This window comes from Epinephelus moara, chromosome 11, assembly GCF_006386435.1.
Source record: "Epinephelus moara isolate mb chromosome 11, YSFRI_EMoa_1.0, whole genome shotgun sequence".
In the NCBI taxonomy this organism is placed as follows: domain Eukaryota; kingdom Metazoa; phylum Chordata; class Actinopteri; order Perciformes; family Serranidae; genus Epinephelus; species Epinephelus moara.
Window position 1 is genome coordinate 34422963 of NC_065516.1, and position 22030 is coordinate 34444992.

Below are 22030 nucleotides of genomic sequence, written 5' to 3' on the forward strand. Positions count from 1 at the left end.
TGTAGACTAGTTTGTGTGGTGCAACACGTTTTAAATCAGTGATGCATAAACCTTCAGCAGTTAAACACTGACACTATAAATAGGCCAACAGCTGGTGAAACCTGCTGCAGCTCTCTGTGAGATATGAGTGTATTAATGCACACAGAGCACTGGAGGCTCTCTGCAGCCACGGCGTCCATTAGACTGGTTCTTTATGGTAGCTGTAACTGTGCCATCACCTCTGGCTTGGTCTGCGCGCACACACACACACACACACACACACACACACACACACACACACACACACACAAAAGCCATCTTTTTCAGGGTGTAGTCTGTGAATGAGGCTGCTGGCTTTGGAAATGTGCTGACGCTGCTTTAGAAAAGGCTGTGGTGGCCCAGTATGGTTTCTAAAGAGCGGGCCCAGACTCCCAAACCAAACAGCCTCTATCTGATGTCCCCAGACGCAACGCCACACCCACGCCAATACACTCTGCTGTCAGGGGTCTTTGAACCACGATCACTTGGAGAGAGGATGCTAAGATATGACAAGTGAAAAATAAAAATCAGAGCTTGATTGTGTCTTGAGCTGTGGTGCCACCCTCAAACACATTAAAGGGACAGTATTTTAGCCACTACAAAAGTCCCACCTAAAACAATCAATAACAATTTAAGCTCATGCTATATTTAGAATATTATCACTGCTTTACCTTTCTGTCTGACCGCCCATTTCGACAGGAAAGTCTTTAACGGCTTCAGTTCCCCATCTACGCTCTTATCAATCCACCAGACTCCACTGAGAAAAACAATAATTTTACACAGTTTTTCTCAGTGGAGTCTGGCTTTGAAGAGAGCGATAAAATGGCCTCATGTTCCTGTTGGAAATCACTGTCTGACATTAAGGTAAAGCAGTGGAAATACTCTCAGAGTAGTGTACACCTAAATTGCTATTCATTTTTTAGGTGGCTAAAATATGTTTAGTTGCTGCCACCGTCCACAGCAGTGGATTGCTTCACTTCTAGATGGGACTCCAGCCTGCTTCTCCAAACTGGGAGTGTGTTGACTGACATCTACTGTATGTTAGATACTGTCTATGGATAAGAACCCTACAAAACCCCACTGAAAAAAAATCTGAACTGTCCCTTTAAGTCAACTCAAAACAAAGGAAGCCTTAAAAAAGACCACTTAATCTGCCACTGCACAATGAGTCAACCGAGCCTCAACCACAGAACTACATGCTCTGTATGCTGTCCCGGGACACTGGAGACAAATTGATTTGCAGGAAAATGTTAATGGAAAAATCAATTTTTAATTTATGAATGCATCAACTGTATTGCATGTATCTTACAGTACAGGCATCCCTCTGTATGCATGGATCAGATACACGCCTGCAGCAATCTGTCTCTGTCTCTTTGTCCTTCTCTTTTCTCACTATGATCATCAGCCTGTCTGTGTTCTGTGAAAGGTCCTGTCCACTTCTGTCACGTCACGTCTCATATCATGAAATTTAAAAAGACGAAGTCAAGGACTTTGATCTGTTGTCTGACACAGTCTCATCTTTGTTTAATCAAGCTGCAGAGAAACTAAAGTGTTCCCAACTTTTAACCTAAAGAATTCTCTGTTGCTAAGACATCACCATAAACCTTCTCTTCATCTGTTTGGACTGACATGGCAGTTTCTGGGTTGTAAGTGGTGTTTACTTCTAGTTTTTATACCCCAAAAACATGGACACTTTTCTATAAAACATTCCCAAAGTATTGACTATATTTACTTTTTGAATACCTTTGAATATATTTACTTAATTTGTGTCTGCAACATTCACTCTGTTTATGTGACATTGGAGATCAATTTATTCTGTCAGTCCGACTAAAACCGGACTTCTAAAATACATGTAAGCATGTTAGTCCGAGTGAAATCATACTAAATCGAATTTCTCAAAGTCCTACTAACACACCCAGATAATGCAATTGGGAGTCGCATGCATAAAGTCAATCAGACCCAAACTGGCCGAGGCACTCTGAGCATGCTCTGCAGTTTCCGCCCCGGGCTTTGACCCGGAAGTCCAATAGCATTAAATGCGTAACAGAAGAAGAAGCTGGTAATATGGAGAAATCTACATCCAGAGCTGTGACTTTTTGGACGGATGAAATGTACAGAGCTGTAAAGTTGTCCACCATGGTACCAGTTAGCTGCTAGCTAACCGTAGCTAACTTGTTTATGGATTGTTTGGTCTGTGACGTAATAGGTCAACAGGAAAAAGGTCCAATACTAACAAGATAAAAAGGGGCATATCGCTAACACACGTTATGAAGAGGTGTAGCCCTACAATGGATCCCTGGGGGACACCATATTTGATGATTTTACTTTGAGAGTTACTGATGCTAGCATTCTGGGACTTATTGTTTAACATCAGTAATTAAAAAAGTCTCTGTCATTGGTGCTAACAGCCCGGTTTAATATGTTAATATCAATATGAACACATGTGATGTTATATCAAGATAATAGGCATAAAGTATTTACATTTCCACTTTCATCTTACATGTTATCAGCCTCATTTTGTACAATATCTTCCAGTGAGTGTGAACTAGAAGCAAAGTAAATTAAACTTTCCACTGAAACTCCCCGTGTACTTCATATTGATAACACAAATGCAGCAATATTTGCTCCGTAAGTCAGTTAACGTCAACATATTGCTGTGTGCACAATAGCTTTTAGGCTGCACACGGTTATACATATCTACATGTTAAATTGTGCACACACACACACACACACACACTGAGCTGTATACCTGGAGTGTCCATATGTGTGTAAAAGGTGACGTGAGAGGTAATTACACAGCTAATGGGATTGGAGAGAATGGGTGGAGGTCACGTGTGTCGGTGCTGTCTGGAGTGTCATTGTCTCAGAGTGGGATGTTGTGAGTCTCTTGATTCTTTTAGCAGATGTTAAACGTGGGGAGTTTGGGAATGTGGGCTGCATTCAAATCAGTTTGAATGAATTCCATGTTACGGGTCGTTTGTACTTAATGTTTTTGGAGAAGTGGCATCCCTATTCAGGACATAGGTATTTGTACCTTAGCCAGCACCTGGGCATCTACTACTAAGGATGTGTGCCCTTTTGAATTTTTTTCTACTTGTTGGTCACAGTGACCTTTGACCACCAAATTCTAATCAGTTCATTCTTGACTTAAAGTAGACATTTGTGCCAAATTTTAAGAAATGTCCTCAAGGCGTTCTTGAGATACTGTGTTCTTAAGAATGCGATAGATGCAAGGTCACAATGACCTTGACCTTACCCACCAAATTCTAATCAGTTTATTCTTGAGTCCAAGTTGATGTTTGTACCAAATTTGAGGAAACTCCCACAAGGCCTTCTTGAGATATTGCGTTCATGAGCATGAGACAAATGTAAGGTCACAGTGACATTGATCTTTGACCACTGAATTCTCATCAGTTCATTCTTGACTCAGAGTGAACATTTTGCCAAATATAGCACCCTCACAGTTAGAAGGTTTCTGGTTCGAACCAAGGGTGGGGGAGCCCTTCTGTGTGGAGTTTGCATGTTCTCCCTGTGTCAGCGTGGGTTTCCTCCAGGTGCTCCAGCTTCCTCCCACAGTCCAAAGACATGCAGGTTAATTGGTGACTCTAAATTGTCCGTAGGTGTGAATGTGAGTGTGAATGGTTGTCTGTCTCTATGTGTCAGCCCTGTGATAGTCTGTGACCTGTCGAGGGTGAACCCTGCCTCTCACCCAGTGTCAGCTGGGATAGGCTCCAGCCCCCCGTGACTCCTAACAGGATAAGTGGTTATGGAAAATGAATTAAATGAATGTATTGTAATACAGTTGTTCAAATTAATTTTGAAGATGAAGAAACCAGTGGCACCATCTCTGCTGGGATCTGACTATCAGAAAACCTGTGTAACTGTTGGAGCCTGTAGCTCCCAGCTTCATCAGCCCCATGACTCTCACATGAGGCCAGCTGAGGATGAAGTAGCCCAGTCTGGTGCTTCAGGCTCAGAGCTGTTTGTCATGCTCTGTACCCTGATACGAGTCCTTAATATCTACCACACAGTCTGACTCATTGTGTTTTAATCTCACGCCTTCTGTTCTTGCTCCTAGCTGTGGTTTAATAAAGACAGATGTGAGATGATTCTCATCTTAGATATGTCTTTTGCTCTTGGTGTGCTGACCAGCTGGTCCTAACTATAACTGATGCTTTATCTGGCCCTGTAGCACAGAGTGTTCGTCAGTCTTCTTTGTGATGGTCCTGAAAACCTTCAGGTGTTTGTTGGTTTATTTAAAAAGCCCATTTATAATGAAGTCCTGCCAGATATTAAGCACTGTGTTCCCCCAGTAACAGAAAACAAACTGAGGACATATTCTAAATTTACTTCTGTTCATCTGTGTTCACATCTCTTCATCCATTTTGTGTTTGTACTGCGTGTGGATACTGCTCTGATGTTATTTTACTGGTTAACTTTTGACTGAGTTGCCGTCATGTTCACATTCATACCACACGGCACAAAGTGTCTTGTACTTCAGCTGCATTTAAAATCCAACATGGTTGTTGAAGATTGTGATTAAAGGCTTCAAAGGGCTCTTAATGCACACAATATTTTTGGGGACAATGTTTCAAATACTTTACAATAAATTCGGCTAAGTTGTGACTGTTTTCTGAGTGTTTTCACTTTTTTAGACTCGTCGACTGGTCTGTCATTAAGTCACCAGGAACATCCCTAGTCTTGACATAAAATCTGGAGACAAAGCTACAGACAAAGCGAAACAGTTGAATATTTACTTGGATGCGGAATTGATGACACTAATCTTGGGCGTCCACCTTGGTTAGATGTTTTGTGCTGCTGGGTTGAAGATGTGTGTGAAACATCCATGTTTTAGATTTGTAGCTTCTTTGAAGCAACATCCATATTTGAAGTATCGTCTCCTGTCATGGCTACATATGGGTCTGGACAGACATGGATCTAAACTGGAACTTGATTGATTGGCTGAGGCGGGAACATTTGCCTTTACCGTGGACATGAAGAAAAAAAAAAGCATTTTTCTATTGAGCTGTTTGAGGATTTTGTCCTTTGCCACGCTGACAGAACCGTGTTGCTGCCCCCTACTGTACATCTGATCGTTCTCAATCCCACCAGATAGGCTGAATCAGGTTTGTTCAGCCAATCAGTAGTGATGGCCAAATTAAGCCTCATGAAGCACTTACTTTATTCTGTGAGCCCACTAGATGACGCTTTTTGTTCAACAAAAGGTTGAAAGCACACTGAATTGCCATTCTTTGAGCTTTTCTCTTTGAACCATGAGCGCCATCTAGTGGGCTCAGAAAATAAAGAAAATGCTTCATGAGGCTTCATTTGGCCATCACTACCAATCAAGAGCTGGTGAAAATTAGGTGTAGGTGCGGAACTTGAGGTTCACCTACAACATCCAGTTTGTGGTGTATGAAAAAGTGCTGCAGATCTTTAGATATCTCCTTAAAGTTCAAGCTACTAATTTTAATAACGCCTCCTGTTCCTGTTTTAGGCCTCTGTATGGTGTCGCTTTGGCACTTTAACCAAAGGACAAGTAAAACCTCACAATCACTGTGTGTCTCTGCTGACAGCTGATCCACAGAAAGTACACAGCATGTGCTGAGTCACAATGTCAGTCTGCTGCCATTCCCGTCCCCATAGCATGGAATATTATCTCACTGTGCTAAATTACCAAAGGCTGATGGAAGTTGATACGTCAGCCATTTAGGAAATGTAGATTTCAGTTATCAGTTTCCCTTGTTCTTCACGGATGATGTCTCTTCTTTGTCTGATCTGCGTCCTCCCACTTGTTTTTTGGCTGATTTTCGCAGCATCGCTACAGTTTTAACTACTTGTATCACCTAAAGTCTCCATGTGGGAAAAGATACCAGATTATACTGAATGTAAAAGGGTCTGAAAATGACCACAAGGAACTCAAAGTCAAATGTAAACGCATCCATAAGGTTGCTCTGCTGCTTTGTATTGCCTCTGGTACAATGATCATTTCAATCATTTTGAAACAGATTGTTAGTGATGGCCAAATGAAGCCTCATGAAGCATTTTCTTTATTTTCTGAGCCCACTAGATGGCGCTTTTTGTTCAACAAAAGGTTGAAAGCATACTGAATTGCCATTCTTTGAGCCTCTCTCTTTAAACCATGAGCGCCATCTAGTGGGCTCAGAAAATAAGGAAAATGCTTCATGAGGCTTCATTTGGCCATCACTATCAAAGCCCCCACAGTCTGATTTACTTCGTGTTTAACTGTCTCAAACAGAGAGGGTGTGTCTAATTGTTGGACGAAATGTTAATCCATAACCATAGCAACCAGATTGCAGCCACAATAGTTTGGAAAACAGCAACATGGCACTTACTTTGATGATTTTAATTGAGCATAGCATTAGTTCAGGCAGGACACGATGTCAAGCTCAGCCCACATCCCAGCTACATCAGCTGATAGATCACATGATTCCTTCTATGCAACCAATTGGTGAATGTCATTCAGGGCGCCCTATTTAAACTGCTCTGGCCTGCCTACTGTTGCTGCTACCTCTGAAAGCTGCTTTGCAACCTGCCTCCACCCCAGCTCCTCCTTTTGCTGTCTGGCTTATCAGTGTCATTTCTGTTTGTCATTGATGCTGCTCTGTTCTGTTCCTGGGGGGTCTTTGCTGCTGCTCTCCCTGCCTTGGGCTTTCCATGTAGACGCATGGAAGGGCAGGGAGGTTTGCACTCTCTGCCTCAGGCTTTCCTTATTTGCACGTTGAAGGGCAGGGAGGTCTGCTTTCTCTCCCTTAGGGGCTGTACACATGCTGCATTTTTTGCGCCCTCAAATTCATTGTTTTCAATGTAGACACACGGCAGGCGCACTCAAACGCCAGAGCGATTCCCATGTCATGTGACTAGGACCAACCAATCACAGATGACAGATATCTTTCCCTTCATCCATAAATATCAGTCTGTGGTAAATGTGAAGAAAAGTTGATCATGTTAGTGCAGAGCTGTCAGAGCTTTACATCTGTCCCACAGACGACAGGCCGACACACTTATAAACAGCTCCTGGAAGAAGATCGGCTCTGCACTCAGGATTTCAGGTAAATAGGCTATGACACAGTGCTTTTTGAGGATGCTTAGCAACCTCAGATGCAACTTGCTGCCACGCTCTTGAAAGCTGGCACAGAAAAGGCACAAGAGTAGCGCCCAGTGTCTGACCTTGTGTTTTCCAGGTGGTTAAAGACGCAGCATGTATACGGCCTCTAAGGTTTCTGCATAGGCCCTAGGAAAGGCAGAGAGGGCCCAGAACAGATCCTTACCACCAAATATAATAATGCAAATAGAAATAAAGTGTTCCAGACTGAACTGTTTATTAGAGACAACAATTTGCACAACACGGAGACTCTCTCTGTCTCCCACTTGCTCTCTCTAATTCTCCGTCTCCTTCCTGCTGCAGCTGTCAGTTGTTGTAGTGACGACTTTTGTGTTGACAACTATTTGAGAGCTGTGCACTTCCCAGTGTTGTTAGAGGCCGATGCTGGTGAACGGTGTGAACTTTCAACATGTCCTGAAACTGCATTTCACACGATTGACCTTGGAAATATTCCTTCCTGTGATGCGCTGTGAGAGTGACAGTCAGTGTGTTGTTATTTCTGCCGGTGGGATTTGGTGCAGTTCACTTTGTTGGTTGCAGCTGTTCACTGCACAGGCTACAAATGCTGTAATGAAAATAAACAGCACACTCGACTAAGGTGGGGAGCAACTACACTGAGATATACCTAATGCTATGATGCTACAATTATGGTAAAATATAAGTTGACTGACTAGCTTACAGTAATAAATAATAAGTAACAAAATAGAAGAATATGCCAGCTAGAAAAACAGATTAATAAAAATAAATAAATAGATAAATATTATAATATATAATAAAAATTTATTATTAAATAATAAAATTAAATATATTAAATATATAAATTATATAAAGTTAGAGACTAACAAGACTAACTATGTTGAAACTAAACTTCTCTTTGGAGGCTCAAGGACCAAGAAAATCATTCAGCACTAAAAGTCTTTTCTCTGTCGTACATCAAGGTACAGTGGGACATTTGTGTTTCTGACCATTTCTGACGAATCAATTTATAGACAAGTGTTTCTATTTGCTATGATCTTTGTATCCCAGTTACAGCTATGTCAAGTCACTAAAAAGAGTCTCGGCTTCAGTTAAAAGAAGAAGTGAGAGCAGTTTCGGTGTGTCAGTGTGTCTTGGCTGAGGACCGGTCAGGATTCAGCCAGGCTGCTGCTGCTGCTGCTGCTGATTATTGAAGCATTGACTGCCAACAGTAGCCGCAGGGAAGGCACAATGTGGGCTTGTCATCTCCATCTCCATCACCAGCTGCATTTCAGAGGCTTTCCCCCGGGCAGTAAGCACATGTGTGCACACACAGAGCTGCGGTCATCACATGAGAACACCTTCGAGCCTGGAATCAAACTGGGTCAGGCCAGATGGTTGTGGTTGAAAGAGAAAGGGAAACACTGCCAACGACATCCACAAAATGTTTTTAACTTGTGTTTTTATAAGCAGCATTGACACCAAATATCCATCTGTGTGTTTCCAACTGAACTTCTGATGCCAAAGCCCTTCTTAACAATCTCTATAGTCAGTCTCTGTCCTCTGATACAGGTTGGTTGGTTCACCACTTTGTTTCGGAAATATCTCGACAACTTCTGTATGAAGTGTCAAAATCCTCTCGCTGGCAACTTTGCTACAGACTACAACTAAATAACTCTTTTTTTTTTTTCTTTCTTTTTATGGCTCAGTGCCGGCATTATGTTTTCGAGTTGTCCGTCCGTCTGTCCCATCCCTGTGAAGACGATATCTTAAGAACGCCATGAGGGGATTTCCTCAAATTTGGCGCAAATGTCCACTTGGACTCGAGGAAGAACTGATTAGATTTTGGTGTTCAAAGGTCAAGGTTACTATGACCTTGCATCCGTCTCATTCTTGTGAACACAATATTTTAAGAAAACCTTAAGGGAATTTCTTTAAATTTGGCACAAACGTCCACTTTCGTCATATCTCAGGAACAGAAGGGCAAATATTTAGTCAGATACTGAATTGGTGACTCCAATCTTGAAACTGTGCTGATTGTACAGATCTTCTGTGCTGTCGGGGGGAATAATGTGTGTGAAGCAGCCATGTTTTCACAGACATGGATGTAAACTGTCAGGGAAACTTGACTGGTGTGCAGGGTACAGCCGTGGGGCAGTAATTCTACTTTGTGTGCGGTTCTGTGGCCCTCCCAAGAGTTTAAAATCTCAAAGAGCTGTCTAAAAAATGAGTACAATCTGTAGTGATGGCCAAATGAAGCTTCATGAAGCATTTTCTTCATTTTCTGAGCCCACTAGATGGCGCAATTCAGTGTGCTTTCAACATTTTGTTGAACAAAAAGCACCATCTAGTGGGCTCATAGAATAAAGAAAATGCTTCATGAGGCTTCATTTGGCCATCACTAACAATCTGTTTCAAAATGATTGAAATGATCATTGTACCAGAGGCAACACTTAGCAGCAGAGCAACCTTATGGATGTTTTTACATTTGACATTAAAATAAATCAAAAATCACCAATCAACCCTTGTTTTTAAAACGATATCCAGTTAATTTAATCAGTACCATTTAATTTAGCCCACACTTCTGAAGTCTGCATGACGAACTGCATTATCACTTGGCAAAACTCAAAATGGACACAGTGATGCTAGCAGCAACCACACGCTACAAAGACGGACAGTGTGTCTCAAATCGCATACTTCCATTGGTACCCTTCAGTGTAGTACACTGTGTACTTCTTACATCACCAACATTTGACCGTTATCTCAGCCCACAACTTGCGCCTCAACTTGAGCGCTAATTAATATGTGTCGCTGTAGTCAGGAACAAGTTAGCTAGCGAGGGAATGTTAGCTAGCAAGCTAACGTTAGCGCTTGCAAATCATTACAGACCCATCACACATTGCTGACAGCTTCTTTTTCAACAATAGTTTTGGTGCTTAGTGCAAAAAAAATGTGTATAACTTCCATCTATATAACACGACGGTGTTCACTGTAGCCAGCTCAGGCTCCTTGTTGTCCCCAGCCGCCATGTCAAAAGTTGAGAGGTTTCTACTATTCATCATTGTCATTGTTAGCATGGTAAAATTAGCGTTCAGCTTAAAGCATCAACGTGTAATCTCACCGATCCATTTGCATGGCTGTAGACTCTTGCTGTGTCTCAAATCACATACTTCTGTACTTACACTTATTTTGAGTGCATAAGTGCGTTCACACTGAGAAGTATGGAAAAATGCAGTGCACTATGAGTACCCGGATGGTGCACTCAAAACGGTCAAGAAGTTGAGTGTATGGACACTTCTGGCCCTCAATGGTCGCCATCTTGGCTACATAGCAGAAGGGGAGGGACCACTTTTCAAAATGGAAATGGTGGCCGAGGACTGTGTGACCGTGAACGTCGCTGCATTGTACAAATTCACGTTTTTTTGCACTAAGCACCACTATACTGTTGTCGGGTATAAGCCAGCAGTATGTTTATTGGGTTCATGTAGCAGTCTGTAATGATTTGGTACTGCGAACGATAGCACAAATGCTAATGCTAGTTTGCTAACTAGCTAATTTGCGGTCGTCATTTCCGGTGAGTGCACAACGGCCGTGTTTGGTTTGACACAACACTACCCTGTCGACATTTGCGCACTACGCCAATGAGTACATAGTGCACACAGTATACTACATGGAAGTGTACTGAGGGAAGTATGTGATTTGAGACACACCATCTGACACTGCGTTCAGAATCACTTCCTCATTCACTCAGTCACCACTTCCTATATAACAGACACCACATAGTAAGTGCTCAATAGTGAACAGTTATTGAGTGGGATTGATAAGTTAGTGTATGAACCACTAGTTAAAGGAAACTTACCACTGACTCACGATTTGTCTTGATGGATGATTTCTGTATTACCTAATATCTTTTTCACTTTCCATATTACCATTTGAGTCCAGATGAAGCTGTAAATTCGTAACTAAATTCGTAATACGTTAACTAAACAGGGCCGTTGTGTATACAGCACTGATGGTCTCCTTCTCTTCCAGGGGCAAGTTCGCTGTGGTCAGAAAGTGTGTGGAGAAACGCACAGGCAACGAGTACGCTGCAAAGTTCATGAGGAAGAGACGGAAAGGCCAAGACTGCCGGATGGAGATCATCCATGAGATCGCAGTGCTGGAGCTCGCCACATCCAGCCCCCGCGTCATCAACCTCCACCAGGTGTACGAGATGGCTTCTGAGATGGTGCTGGTCCTGGAGTTGTGAGTATCTGACCTGTGCAGGACAACAAGACACTCACAACGTAGAAATATGAACATCTGTTGAATATTTGGAAACTTAAAATGTTCTTTAAACTGCTCAGACATTCAAAATGTTTGTTTGTTTTTTGGTATTGGTTTGGAGTTTTCTGTTTTGTCGCCGAGACACTTAAATTCTCTATTTTAAGTGTCCAGAGGTGATCATCAGGATATGTGCCACAAACGTTGGTGTCAGAGTGTGACTGGTGACTACACTGAGGTTTGGTTTGCTCGTGACTAAACATAGAAAACCCACAGGAAGTAAACAGTGTGATGTTCTCACAGCAGTAAGTGTGAGAGAGGAGCAGGCAATAAAGCCGGAGCTTTTTTAGTCCCGCGGAGCTTCAGGCCAAACTTTAATGCTCCAGCAAACACTAGCTATTCCAACAATGTGCCTCGCCTCTGTCCTTTTGTACACACACACACACACACACACACACACACACACACACATACAGATTGTGTTGTTGGATATGGATGGATTGGGTTTCCAGTGTCCCGGGCTTATGGCTGCGAGGTGAAGGGGACAGACAGACCAACAGCAGTTTGATGTGTTAAACCCATCAGTGACACTGAATAATGACCAACTGGAGCACCGCTCAGTTTGACCCAGAATGTGGGAGTCACACACACACACACACACACACACACACACACACACACGCATGTGATACTGTATGGTGTTGAGTACAGTCGCCGCACCAGTTGTCGATGATCTCATCTCACTGGTCATGCCTAGGCCATGCTTGACCTGGTTCCCATAGTGTGTGTGTGTATGTGTGTGAGAGAGAGAGTGATTGAGTGTGTGTGCGTGTGTGTGTGTGTGTGTGTGTGTGTGAGTGAGTGAATGAATCACTTCATGACACGCGAGGCCAACCAAGACGGTCTCTCTCATTTCCTGTCTTTCTCTCTTTCTGTCCTCGTCTCTCTCTCCACATGCCATATTGGATTTTGCCTGCATCCCCCTCAACCCCCCCAAAGCACACACACACACACACACACACACACACACACACATGACAGTCTGTGTTCAAACAGTCGAGGGCAAACCAGTAGATTAGATGGTATTGACACATTCTGGATCAGCTGTCGTGTGTCATTTATGACCTCTACACACACACACACTGACAGTGGAGCGTTTTACTGCTCAGACATTCACTTGACTGTACTGAGCAATACAACATGTTAGAGGTGGAGGTAGGGATGGGCACCAAACCTGGTATTAAACAGGCTCTAGTTGGATAAGCTCCGATGTTAACGGTTCTATTGGTGTTGGAGAAATTCAGACGGTTTATTTCTTGTTCATTAAGGCTGCATCAACGTTAACTTGCACAGTTTTTATCTCCCCAACTCTGTTTCTAATCTGCAATAAGATTAAGACATGATGCATTTTTGCTTTTCAATTCAGAGGAGAGCTCTCTGAGTGCGAGGGGCGGGGCAAATTCTCCTACAGCCACATAAAACTGAAAATGAAGGAGACTCTTACTTCCCTTGCTGCCTGCTTGTTTTACTACCACAGTCCGCCTCTCTGATGTCCCTCTGTGTTTGTACGGAGTGGGACATGAATAGAGCGCAGAGGCTGCCAGGGCTGGGCGGATTGTGGTGTTTTACAGGATTAGGTGCTGTCAGCAGCACATGCCACACAATGCAATCTGTCCTGTTAAGGAGATCCAATAAATGCCCCTTTAGATGCTCCAGTCGTCCCAGTCCTCCCCCACCTCGGCCCATAATCCCAATCCCAGCCATTGTTCATAAAAAGGATAATCCCAGAATTAACTGCTGCCCTAAATGAGGATAGTGGTCCTTGTCACGGACACACACAGTCTCACTCACACACACACACACACACACACACACACACACACTAAACCATACCAGCACAGAAAGACACTACAGCTGGCCGGTGTTGTAAATCCATTATTAATTCGCTTAAAATTTGAAACAGTTAATTAGGAATAGGCATAAGTGATGTGAGGAATATCTCAGTCTAATTATGCAGGTGTAGCAGACGACATACTGCGTGTTTGTCTCATAACTCAGGACAGCGCTGGTTACATGTTATTAACTAACAGCCGAGTTACACATCTCCAGTAGACTTCACTTATCAGGTATATTTTCATTCATTAACTAGAATAGCAAAAAAAGATGGCATCATTAAAGGAGTCCAGTATCGACTCAACTCCGGATACAGTGAGCAGTTAGCGTGCAGCATCCTCCGTCCTCAAAAGGCTCAGCCATTAGGAGCGGCTGTGGCTCAGGAGGTAGACTGGGTCCAGTCCGCATGCCAAAGCACCCTTGGGCAAGATACTGAACCCCAAATTGATGGGTGAATGTCCAAAAACAGAGTAGGAGGTGGCACCTTGTCGGTAGTGATGGCCAAATGAAGCCTCATGAAGCATTTTCTTTATTTTCTGAGCCCACTAGATGGCGCTTTTTGTTCAACAAAAGGCTGAAAGCACACTTAACTGCCATTCTTTGAGTATCTCTTTAAACCATGAGCGCCATCTAGTGGGCTCAGAAAATAAAGAAAATGCTTCATGAGACTTCATTTGGCCATCACGAAGTAAACTCAAATTGTGATGTCTTAATATGAGGACACAGATTCTCAGGAGGATAGATGCAAAAGGACCCGCCGACTCTCGTACTAAGGAGCAGGACAGACTTTGTGGAGGTTTAGCCTCTTTCTGTGTTGTTGTGATGCACCTGTTTGCAACTAGCAGTGCTAGCTAGCGTAACAAAGTCAGTATGCCTTCTCTTACATTCCTTTCTTTCTTTTCTTTTTTGGATCCCCAGTTTTCTTTTTTGGGGGAAGACATGACAGTGTGTAACTGTGTCTGGAGACACATCCTAGCGCAGGAGCGGACTAAACCATTTCATGCCTTTAAATGGTGAGAGGGACCTCAGAGAGCTTCCACTGTTCTTTTGAATAAAAAGTTTCGTCTTTATACTAAATTATTCAGCTAACTTTAATTTAGTTATGGCACTTATTACAAATAAAAACCTGCAAACACAACCAAACTATTCATTCCACTGTATGTCTCAGTCAAAGTCAACCACTTTTCATGGCACCCTCATGGTGGAAACACAGTGACAGGTTGCTAAAAAACAACCAGTTTTGTTGCTGCAGATTGGCGGGAATCTCGTCTAGGTATCACACCAACCGGCATCCTGTCCACCTCTAAATGACAAAGTCAACTCCTGTACTGTGTCCCCTTAGAAATGTTGATGTGATACATAAACATACAACTGCAACATATCCGTCTTTTACAAAAATGCCAACAATTATTTGGTGGATACCACCTGACACGCTCCACCCAACTGAACACCAATGGGGACCAGGCATCCCCCATTATGGCAGCGGCACTCCCCAGTAGCAGTGGCCCCCCAGCAGGACAATGCACCATTCCACACCACAAAAACTGCTCAGTCATGACCTGAGGAACATGACAGACCTGGCCTCCAAATACTCCAGATCTAACATTTGAGAGACGTGCTGATACCCCAGAAGTACCCCCTGATCCACGATGGGTCCTCCTTGGACCGGACTTGGCTCTGACCTGTGAAGGCATGAACACAGGACCTCTGGAGTTTGTCCCTTGGTGTCTGGCATCAGGGCGTTAGCTTCAGATCTTTTGAGTCCTGTGGGTTGTGAGGTGGGGTACCAGCATGTCCCACAGATGTTTGATCAGATTGGGATCTGGGGAATTTTGAGGCCAGGTCGACACCTTGGGGTCTTTGTCAAGTTCCTCGGACCATTCCTGAGCAGTTTTTGTGGTGTGGCATGGGGCATTGTCCTGCTGGGGGGCCACTACTACTGGGGAGTGCCATTGCCATGAGAGGGGGTGCCTGGTCTGCACTGGTGTTTAGGTGGGTGGAGCGTGTCAAGGAGCATCCACATGAATGTTAAAACCCAAAGTTTCCCAGCAGAACATTGCACTGTAACAAGATGATGTTGTGTTGTTTACTTCACCTGTCAGTGGTTTAAATGTTTTGGCTGAGCGGTGTATGTCAGTAACAGCTGAACTTCAAGATATAAAAGGAATTTAATTTGGATCAGACGTTGACACAAATATACTGAAAAAAGTTGACATGGTAATGTAAAAAACAAAATGGAGGTAAAATTCCTCAAATAAATATATAGCCTCGTATACAGTCATCAAACAGAGCCATGTCTTTTGTTTGTGATGGAGAAGATGTTTAGTGTTTAAATAAAAAACTCCCACCACTATCAGCTCCGTTAATCTGTAAATTCTTATATTGATTTAACTAATAAACAACCAAAGGAGAGAAAATCAGTTCAAGTCTGTGGTATTAAAATATGAATCATATGAATGACGGGCTGAGTGTCAGCTGGACGTGATCCCTGTGTGACTGCCAGCACATGTGTCAGCACCATTCAGCCCGTCTGACCACACATCCTTCTCTTTTTTTATTTTCATCTTTCCTCTGTGCTGTATTTTATACGGGAGGGAAATGGAGCAGAATGGTTTCTTTCTTTCTTTGAAGGGATGTTTACAACATACCCTTGTCCTTTTTTTTTCTCCCCATCTTTTATTTGGCCGACAGCTGACGGATATTTCGGGCAGTGGGGCAAATGGTGATGACGGAGGATTGAGGAATAGATGGAGGAGTGGATGGAGGGAGGAGGGTGCAGATATTCTACGAATGAGGGTCAGCTTGACATAGAAAACTATTCATGCCGTGATGGGAGGGGGTGAGGGATCGGTGGGGAAAACAGGCAAAGGGGCCTGAGCGTTTTTTTCAGGATGGAAGGCAGAGAAAGAAAGACAGAGAGAGATGAGGGGATAGTGTAAATAAGAGGGTGATGGACAGAGCAGTTAAACAGAAAGACGAAGGCATCCAGAGAGAATGAATGAGAGCGATACAGAGCTCCATGGCCTCGTTCCTGGCTGAGCTCCAGCTGGGAGTTCATTATGTCAGTTGAGCCGCACGAGCGCACGTGACCAGCCAAAGCACGGCCGCTCGCCCAGAAAGAGCAGCAGTCATAGAGCGGAAAAAACAGAGGGCTGACCCGACACACCCACAAACTGGTTTGTATCTGTATGGATTCTATTATTGAAGTTTCCCATAGACTCACATAAAGGATACGGTTGGTCCTGGTCTAGGAATGAGTGGGGGTATCTGGTTCTGCTTTAAACTGGTTCTCCTCATATTAATCCAACAGATCCTTCTTTGTCTCAATCAGTAACTCATTTTCTACCTCAGCTCCCATCTCCTGTGGTGTACCCCAAGGCTCCATACTTGGTCCAATCGTCTTCTCCATTTATTCACTTCCGCTAGGCCACATTATTCAGAAACATAATATATGTTTTCACTGTTATGCCGATGACACACAGATCTACCTCCCCTTAGAGCCAAACATCACCAGCAAACTAACTGACCTCAACAACTGTCTTTATTACATCAAATCCTGGATGGCTACAAACCCTTTGGCCATTGGCCCCCTCTGTTGAAATCCCATGTTAAAAATATCAGAGTGCGATTTGATTCTGAATTGAAGTTTGATAGACAAATCAGTCATGTAGTAAAATTAAGTTTCATGCAGTTGCACACAAAACTCAGATCAATTCTCTTTCTGATCAGCAGAGTCATCCATGCCTTCATATCCTCCCGCCTCGACCAGTGCAATCTGTTATATTTTTGTATTACTCAGTCCTGTTTATCCCGTCTTCAACTAGTCCAAAATGCAGCAGCAAGAGTTTTAACAGGATCAAAAAAGATGTTACCTGACTTGGACTATAACACCAATGGCTCGTGACTTGACTTGGACTGTATGTTATCATAAAGTGCGCCATGAGTCAATTTATTTCCCTTCATTTCCTGCATCAACTAATATTAGTATTATTCGTTTCCAGCAAGTCGACACTCCCCAGATCCACTTTGTTTAAACCAATTGGACAGCATCTAAACAAACTGCCTCCTAAAGAACGTTATGTTACTCAACACCTGTCAAAGAAAAAATTAAACCAAAGATAACTTTTATGTACATTCACGTACAAAAACTATGTAGTGGTCAACAAAAACTGAACTGCAGTATGCAAAACGTGCAGGTTGAAAAGTACAGTCAACGACGCAGCAATGTCCAACTTCATTTCATTAGTTAATTAGTTAGTAGCAGTTTATTTTACACATGTAAGTAGCAAAAAAACAAAAAATAATCATGTAGTAGTTGACAGACATTAAAAAACAGGTTACTAAAGGAAGCATGAAAACTGTAAACAACATATAATGATTTGATTTACAAATCATATAAAAAGAGCAGGAGGAAATATAGAGTACTTATTTATTCCCACCCCTCCTCCATAATTTAATAATAGTCAACGATGTAGCTCCTCATCAGTATAAAGTCATACAATAATTAATTCTCCTAGACCTATTCTGATATATTAAATTAATTACCAGTTATATTTGTCTTACGGCAAGATATAAAATAATTACGAAAATACTTGTGTATATATATATACAAATCTATATATATATATATATATATATATACTTTATTCAAAAAAAATCTTTATATCTTTATCCCATCATGACTGATTTGACATTTGAAGCGATACAGAGAACAATAATTCAAGGCCAACATTAACATAGTTAAAGAGCTGATGCTTAGCTAGCATTAGCTTTTAAAAACATTTATGATTTTTGTAAATTTCATTTTGGCATTACATCTGTTGAAGAGTGCATTGTGACTTGTTTAGGACTCAAAACTCAATGGTTAGCACTCAGGACTTGCCTGTCTTGACTTGGACGGTGAGCGCAAAGACAAGAGACTTATATGTAACTTGCAAAACAATGACTCATGGTGTGTCTCAAATCACATACTTCCATTAGTACACTTCCATGTAGTACACTATGTGCACTATGTACTCATTGGCGTAGTGCGCAAATTTCGACAGGGTAGTGGTGTCTCAAACCAAACACGGCCATTGTGCACTCACCGGAAATGATGACTGCAAATTAGCTAGTTAGCAAACTAGCATTAGCATTTGCGGTACCAAATCATTACAGACTGCTAAATTAACCCAATAAACATACTGCTGGCTTATACCTGACAACAGTATAGTGGTGCTTAGTGCGGCTGCCATTTCCAGTTTGAAAAGTGGTCCCTCCCCTTTGCTACGTAGCCAAGATGGCGACTATTGAGTGCGAGAAGTAGTGATGGCCAAATGAAGCCTCATGAAGCATTTTCTTTATTTTCTGAGCCCACTAGATGGCGCTTTTTGTTCATCAAAAGGTTGAAAGCACACTGAATTGTCATTCTTTGAGCCTCTCTCTTTAAACCATGAGCGCCATCTAGTGGGCTCAATGGGGGGCCCACAGCTTATTTTTGCCCATTGGCCCAATCGCAGGTTAATTCAGCCCTAATTGTAACTGATGGTGATGTCAGGTTTCAGGTATTTAAACGAATGGAGCTTCATTACCAGACTGTAGGTTGCTATTTTTCTGCAGTAAATGGAGCCATTAGCATGTGGGAAAGACATGAATACACTATGAGTGCAAAATGAATGGCCGCCCCGAAGCATTCACTTGACCTCACTGTGACTTTATCATTCCCCCTCTCTCTGTCACGCACATTTGTCTCTTTGTCTCTGCTCTCCTTTGTGGACATGGTTTCCTCTTCGCCGCTCATCCATCTCTGGTGGTGCTTCATTTCTACTTTAATTGTGGTCAAACAGTCGAGACTGATAAATCCCATTTCTCCCCTCGTCCTCCGTAAAGGACTATCCAGTGCTTTATATTTGCCCTGTCCTTTCAGATGAGTACAGACCCTCCCTGTTCCCTCGATGTTTACAGTGTGTGTTTGCGTTTGTGGTCTGACTGAAGGAGGTCAGATATGAAGCGAGTATTTAGGTCAGCTGACGTTCATGTTTTTATTTTTCAACAAGCCATGTGAGGTTGAGCGTAATGGGTGGCTGATCAAAGCTGAAGTGATCCATTCCCACAGCACGGCACCGACACTGATTTCATTAATTACATTAGCAACTCGCTAATCACATGTCCGGCATGGAGCTGACCTCTCACTGGGCTTCAAAGCCACGGTCAGGCTTCAGGGCAACACACAGCAGCAGACCGTCTGCTTTTGTTTCAGATCATATCTGTGTGTGTGTGTGTGTGTGTGCGGATAACCCATTTAGTGAGGCTCCTTGGTCACTGGGATCTTCATTCCAAATCTTTAGTTAAAGACGTTTCATTATTGATTAATTCAGAAAGTTGATTATTCCAGGCGGCCTGTTGGAACTGAACGTGCTCCGTTTCCTTTTGTTTGTCTTCCACATATTTGCTTATTTGTGGCAGCCCACTGCAATATGACGTATCGCCACAATCGCCACATATTAATTCTTGTCCCTCTATGCTTGCGGTAGCCGTGGCCTTCAGCATTATGTTTTCGGCTTGTCCTTCCATACATGCGTCCCTATGTATGTCTGTCCCATGCTTGTGAACATGATATCTCAAGAACGCCTCAAGAGAATCTCTTCAAATTTGGCACAAATGTCCACTTGGAATTGAGGATGAGCTAATTAGATTTTGGTGGTCATAGGTGAAAGGTCAAGGTCACTGTGACCTTGTCTGTGTCATTCTTGTAAACACAATATCTCAAGAACACCACGAGGCAATTTCTTCAAATTTGGCACAAACGTTTACTTCGATTCAATGATGAACTGATCAGATTTTGGTGGTCAAAGGTCAGTGTGACCTTGCATCTGCCTCATTCTCGTGAACACGATGTCTCAAGAACACATTAAGGACGTGAATGTCCACTCAGACTGACGAATAAACTGATTAGAATTTTCTGGTTGAAGGTCACAGTCAGTGTGAATTAATTAATTTCATTTAATTAATCACAGAAAAATTTCCTGTTAAAAATATTCATTTTGATTAATTGTGTTCCAAGGTGCCCTTTGACTAGTGATGGCCAAACGAAGCCTCATGAAGCATTTCCTTTGTTTTCTGAGCCCACTAGATGGCGCTCATGGTTTAAAGAGAGAGGCTCAAAGAATGGCAATTCAGTGTGCTTTCAACCTTTTGTTGAACAAAAAGCGCCATCTAGTGGGCTCAGAAAATAAAGAAAATGCTTCATGAGGCTTCATTTGGCCGTCACTACCTGTGACCCAGTGCATAATTGAAGGCCACAGTGGCTTTGTTGGCAGTTTCTGCAGTAAGGAATTCTACTTCAGGCCTGAAATATCATCTCGATGCAAAGCATTTAGCAGTGAACACAGAGGTCTGAGCTAGCACAACCTCTGATGCATCGTCAAGCCACACTCGACCAGGCGTTCAAACGCAAGCTGAGTAAGTCTACCTGTGACCGACTAACTCCCATGCAAAATGGACTTCAGGTCAGTTTGATTATAGAGGACGGGGGCGACAGTGGTGTGTCCAAAATCCAGCATCTTTACGACACATCTGCCAAAATTCATTTGAATTTAATACTTTCACAGTAAAAGTTGATGTATGGAGCAGGTCATTAATTAGATGCATTTTCTTTAATCACTTGACAGCCCTACTTAAAGGATAAAATAATGAAGCGATGACATTTTATATCCGAAAGGTCAAAGGTCAGCTTCACTGTGACATCATAATGTTCTGCATAAAACACTTCTCTGACCATTACTCAGCGTCATATCTCAGGAACAGAAGGGGAGACATTTGGTCAGATACTGAATTGGTGACTAATGTTTTTTGGAGCGTGACCCTCTCCTCTTCAGTTAGATTGTTTAGTCCTACCAGACGTTAAACTAATCCATCTGAAAACACATCCTAAAAGATTCTCGCACAGCTCATATATTTGCAGTCGTTAAGTAAAGCTCATGTGTCTCGGACCTTCGAGAGCAGAGCGGGTACTTTAGGAAATGTTTCTTTGTTTTCTGTTTGTCAGACCAGCTTCGTTTCTGTCTGATCCTCTGAGGTATTAACATTCATTCCAACAGTTTAATGCACGTGCAGGCAGCAGCCATGAGTGTGTGTGTGTGTAAGTGTGTGTGCAATGGTGACACAAATTAGAAGCTAATATCTTTGTGCACACACTCCCTCAGCTGACCTAATTATAATCATAGTTTTCCTCTTACTGGGCGCTCTGGTTTTTAGCACAGCCTCTGTTCACACACTGCATCTACACACAGCAAAGCCTATGTAGTTAGAGTGTGTGTGTGTGCCTGTGTGTGTGTGTGTGTGTGTGAGGACTGCTTGAACCTGGTGTTTAACTACGCTTACTGAAGTTTCCAGGCTATTCTGTTTAATAAAGCAGGTTCAAATTAGTCTCTGCAGACCAGCCCTGTCCCGGTCAGACTAACTTCAGGCTGAGCTTCACCTCGCTTTATTGTTGAGCTTTCGGTATTAGACCTGAATCAAACCAGTGAACATGATGAACGTGATGATGTTTGGCAGAGTGAATTAGCGATACGAACACTACGAATCACCACAGCCATGTGTAATTCCAGCTGCTCACTGATGCGACACAGCCAACATGGCGTTTTTACATCAATTCATGGCAAACTGTGGGTGGAGATTTATAACAGAGAATCAGGCGTATGCACAGCTTTATAAATCTGAGGAAAAGAAGACATATATATATCTCTGCCATTCTGCATTGTTTATTTCTTGAGGTTTCACCGCTGCTCTGCTGCT

At 42.7% G+C, this 22030-nt stretch overlaps 1 protein-coding gene across 1 annotated transcript in view; it reads left to right on the forward strand.

Annotated features, from left to right (window-relative positions):
* stk17a (serine/threonine kinase 17a) overlaps window positions 1-22030 on the forward strand; it is a 45520-nt gene that overhangs the window by 10264 nt on the left and 13226 nt on the right. The window contains exon 2 of the mRNA XM_050056083.1: window positions 11132-11344. Coding sequence (XP_049912040.1) covers window positions 11132-11344 — 213 coding nt within the window. The remainder of the gene's footprint in view (window positions 1-11131; window positions 11345-22030) is intronic.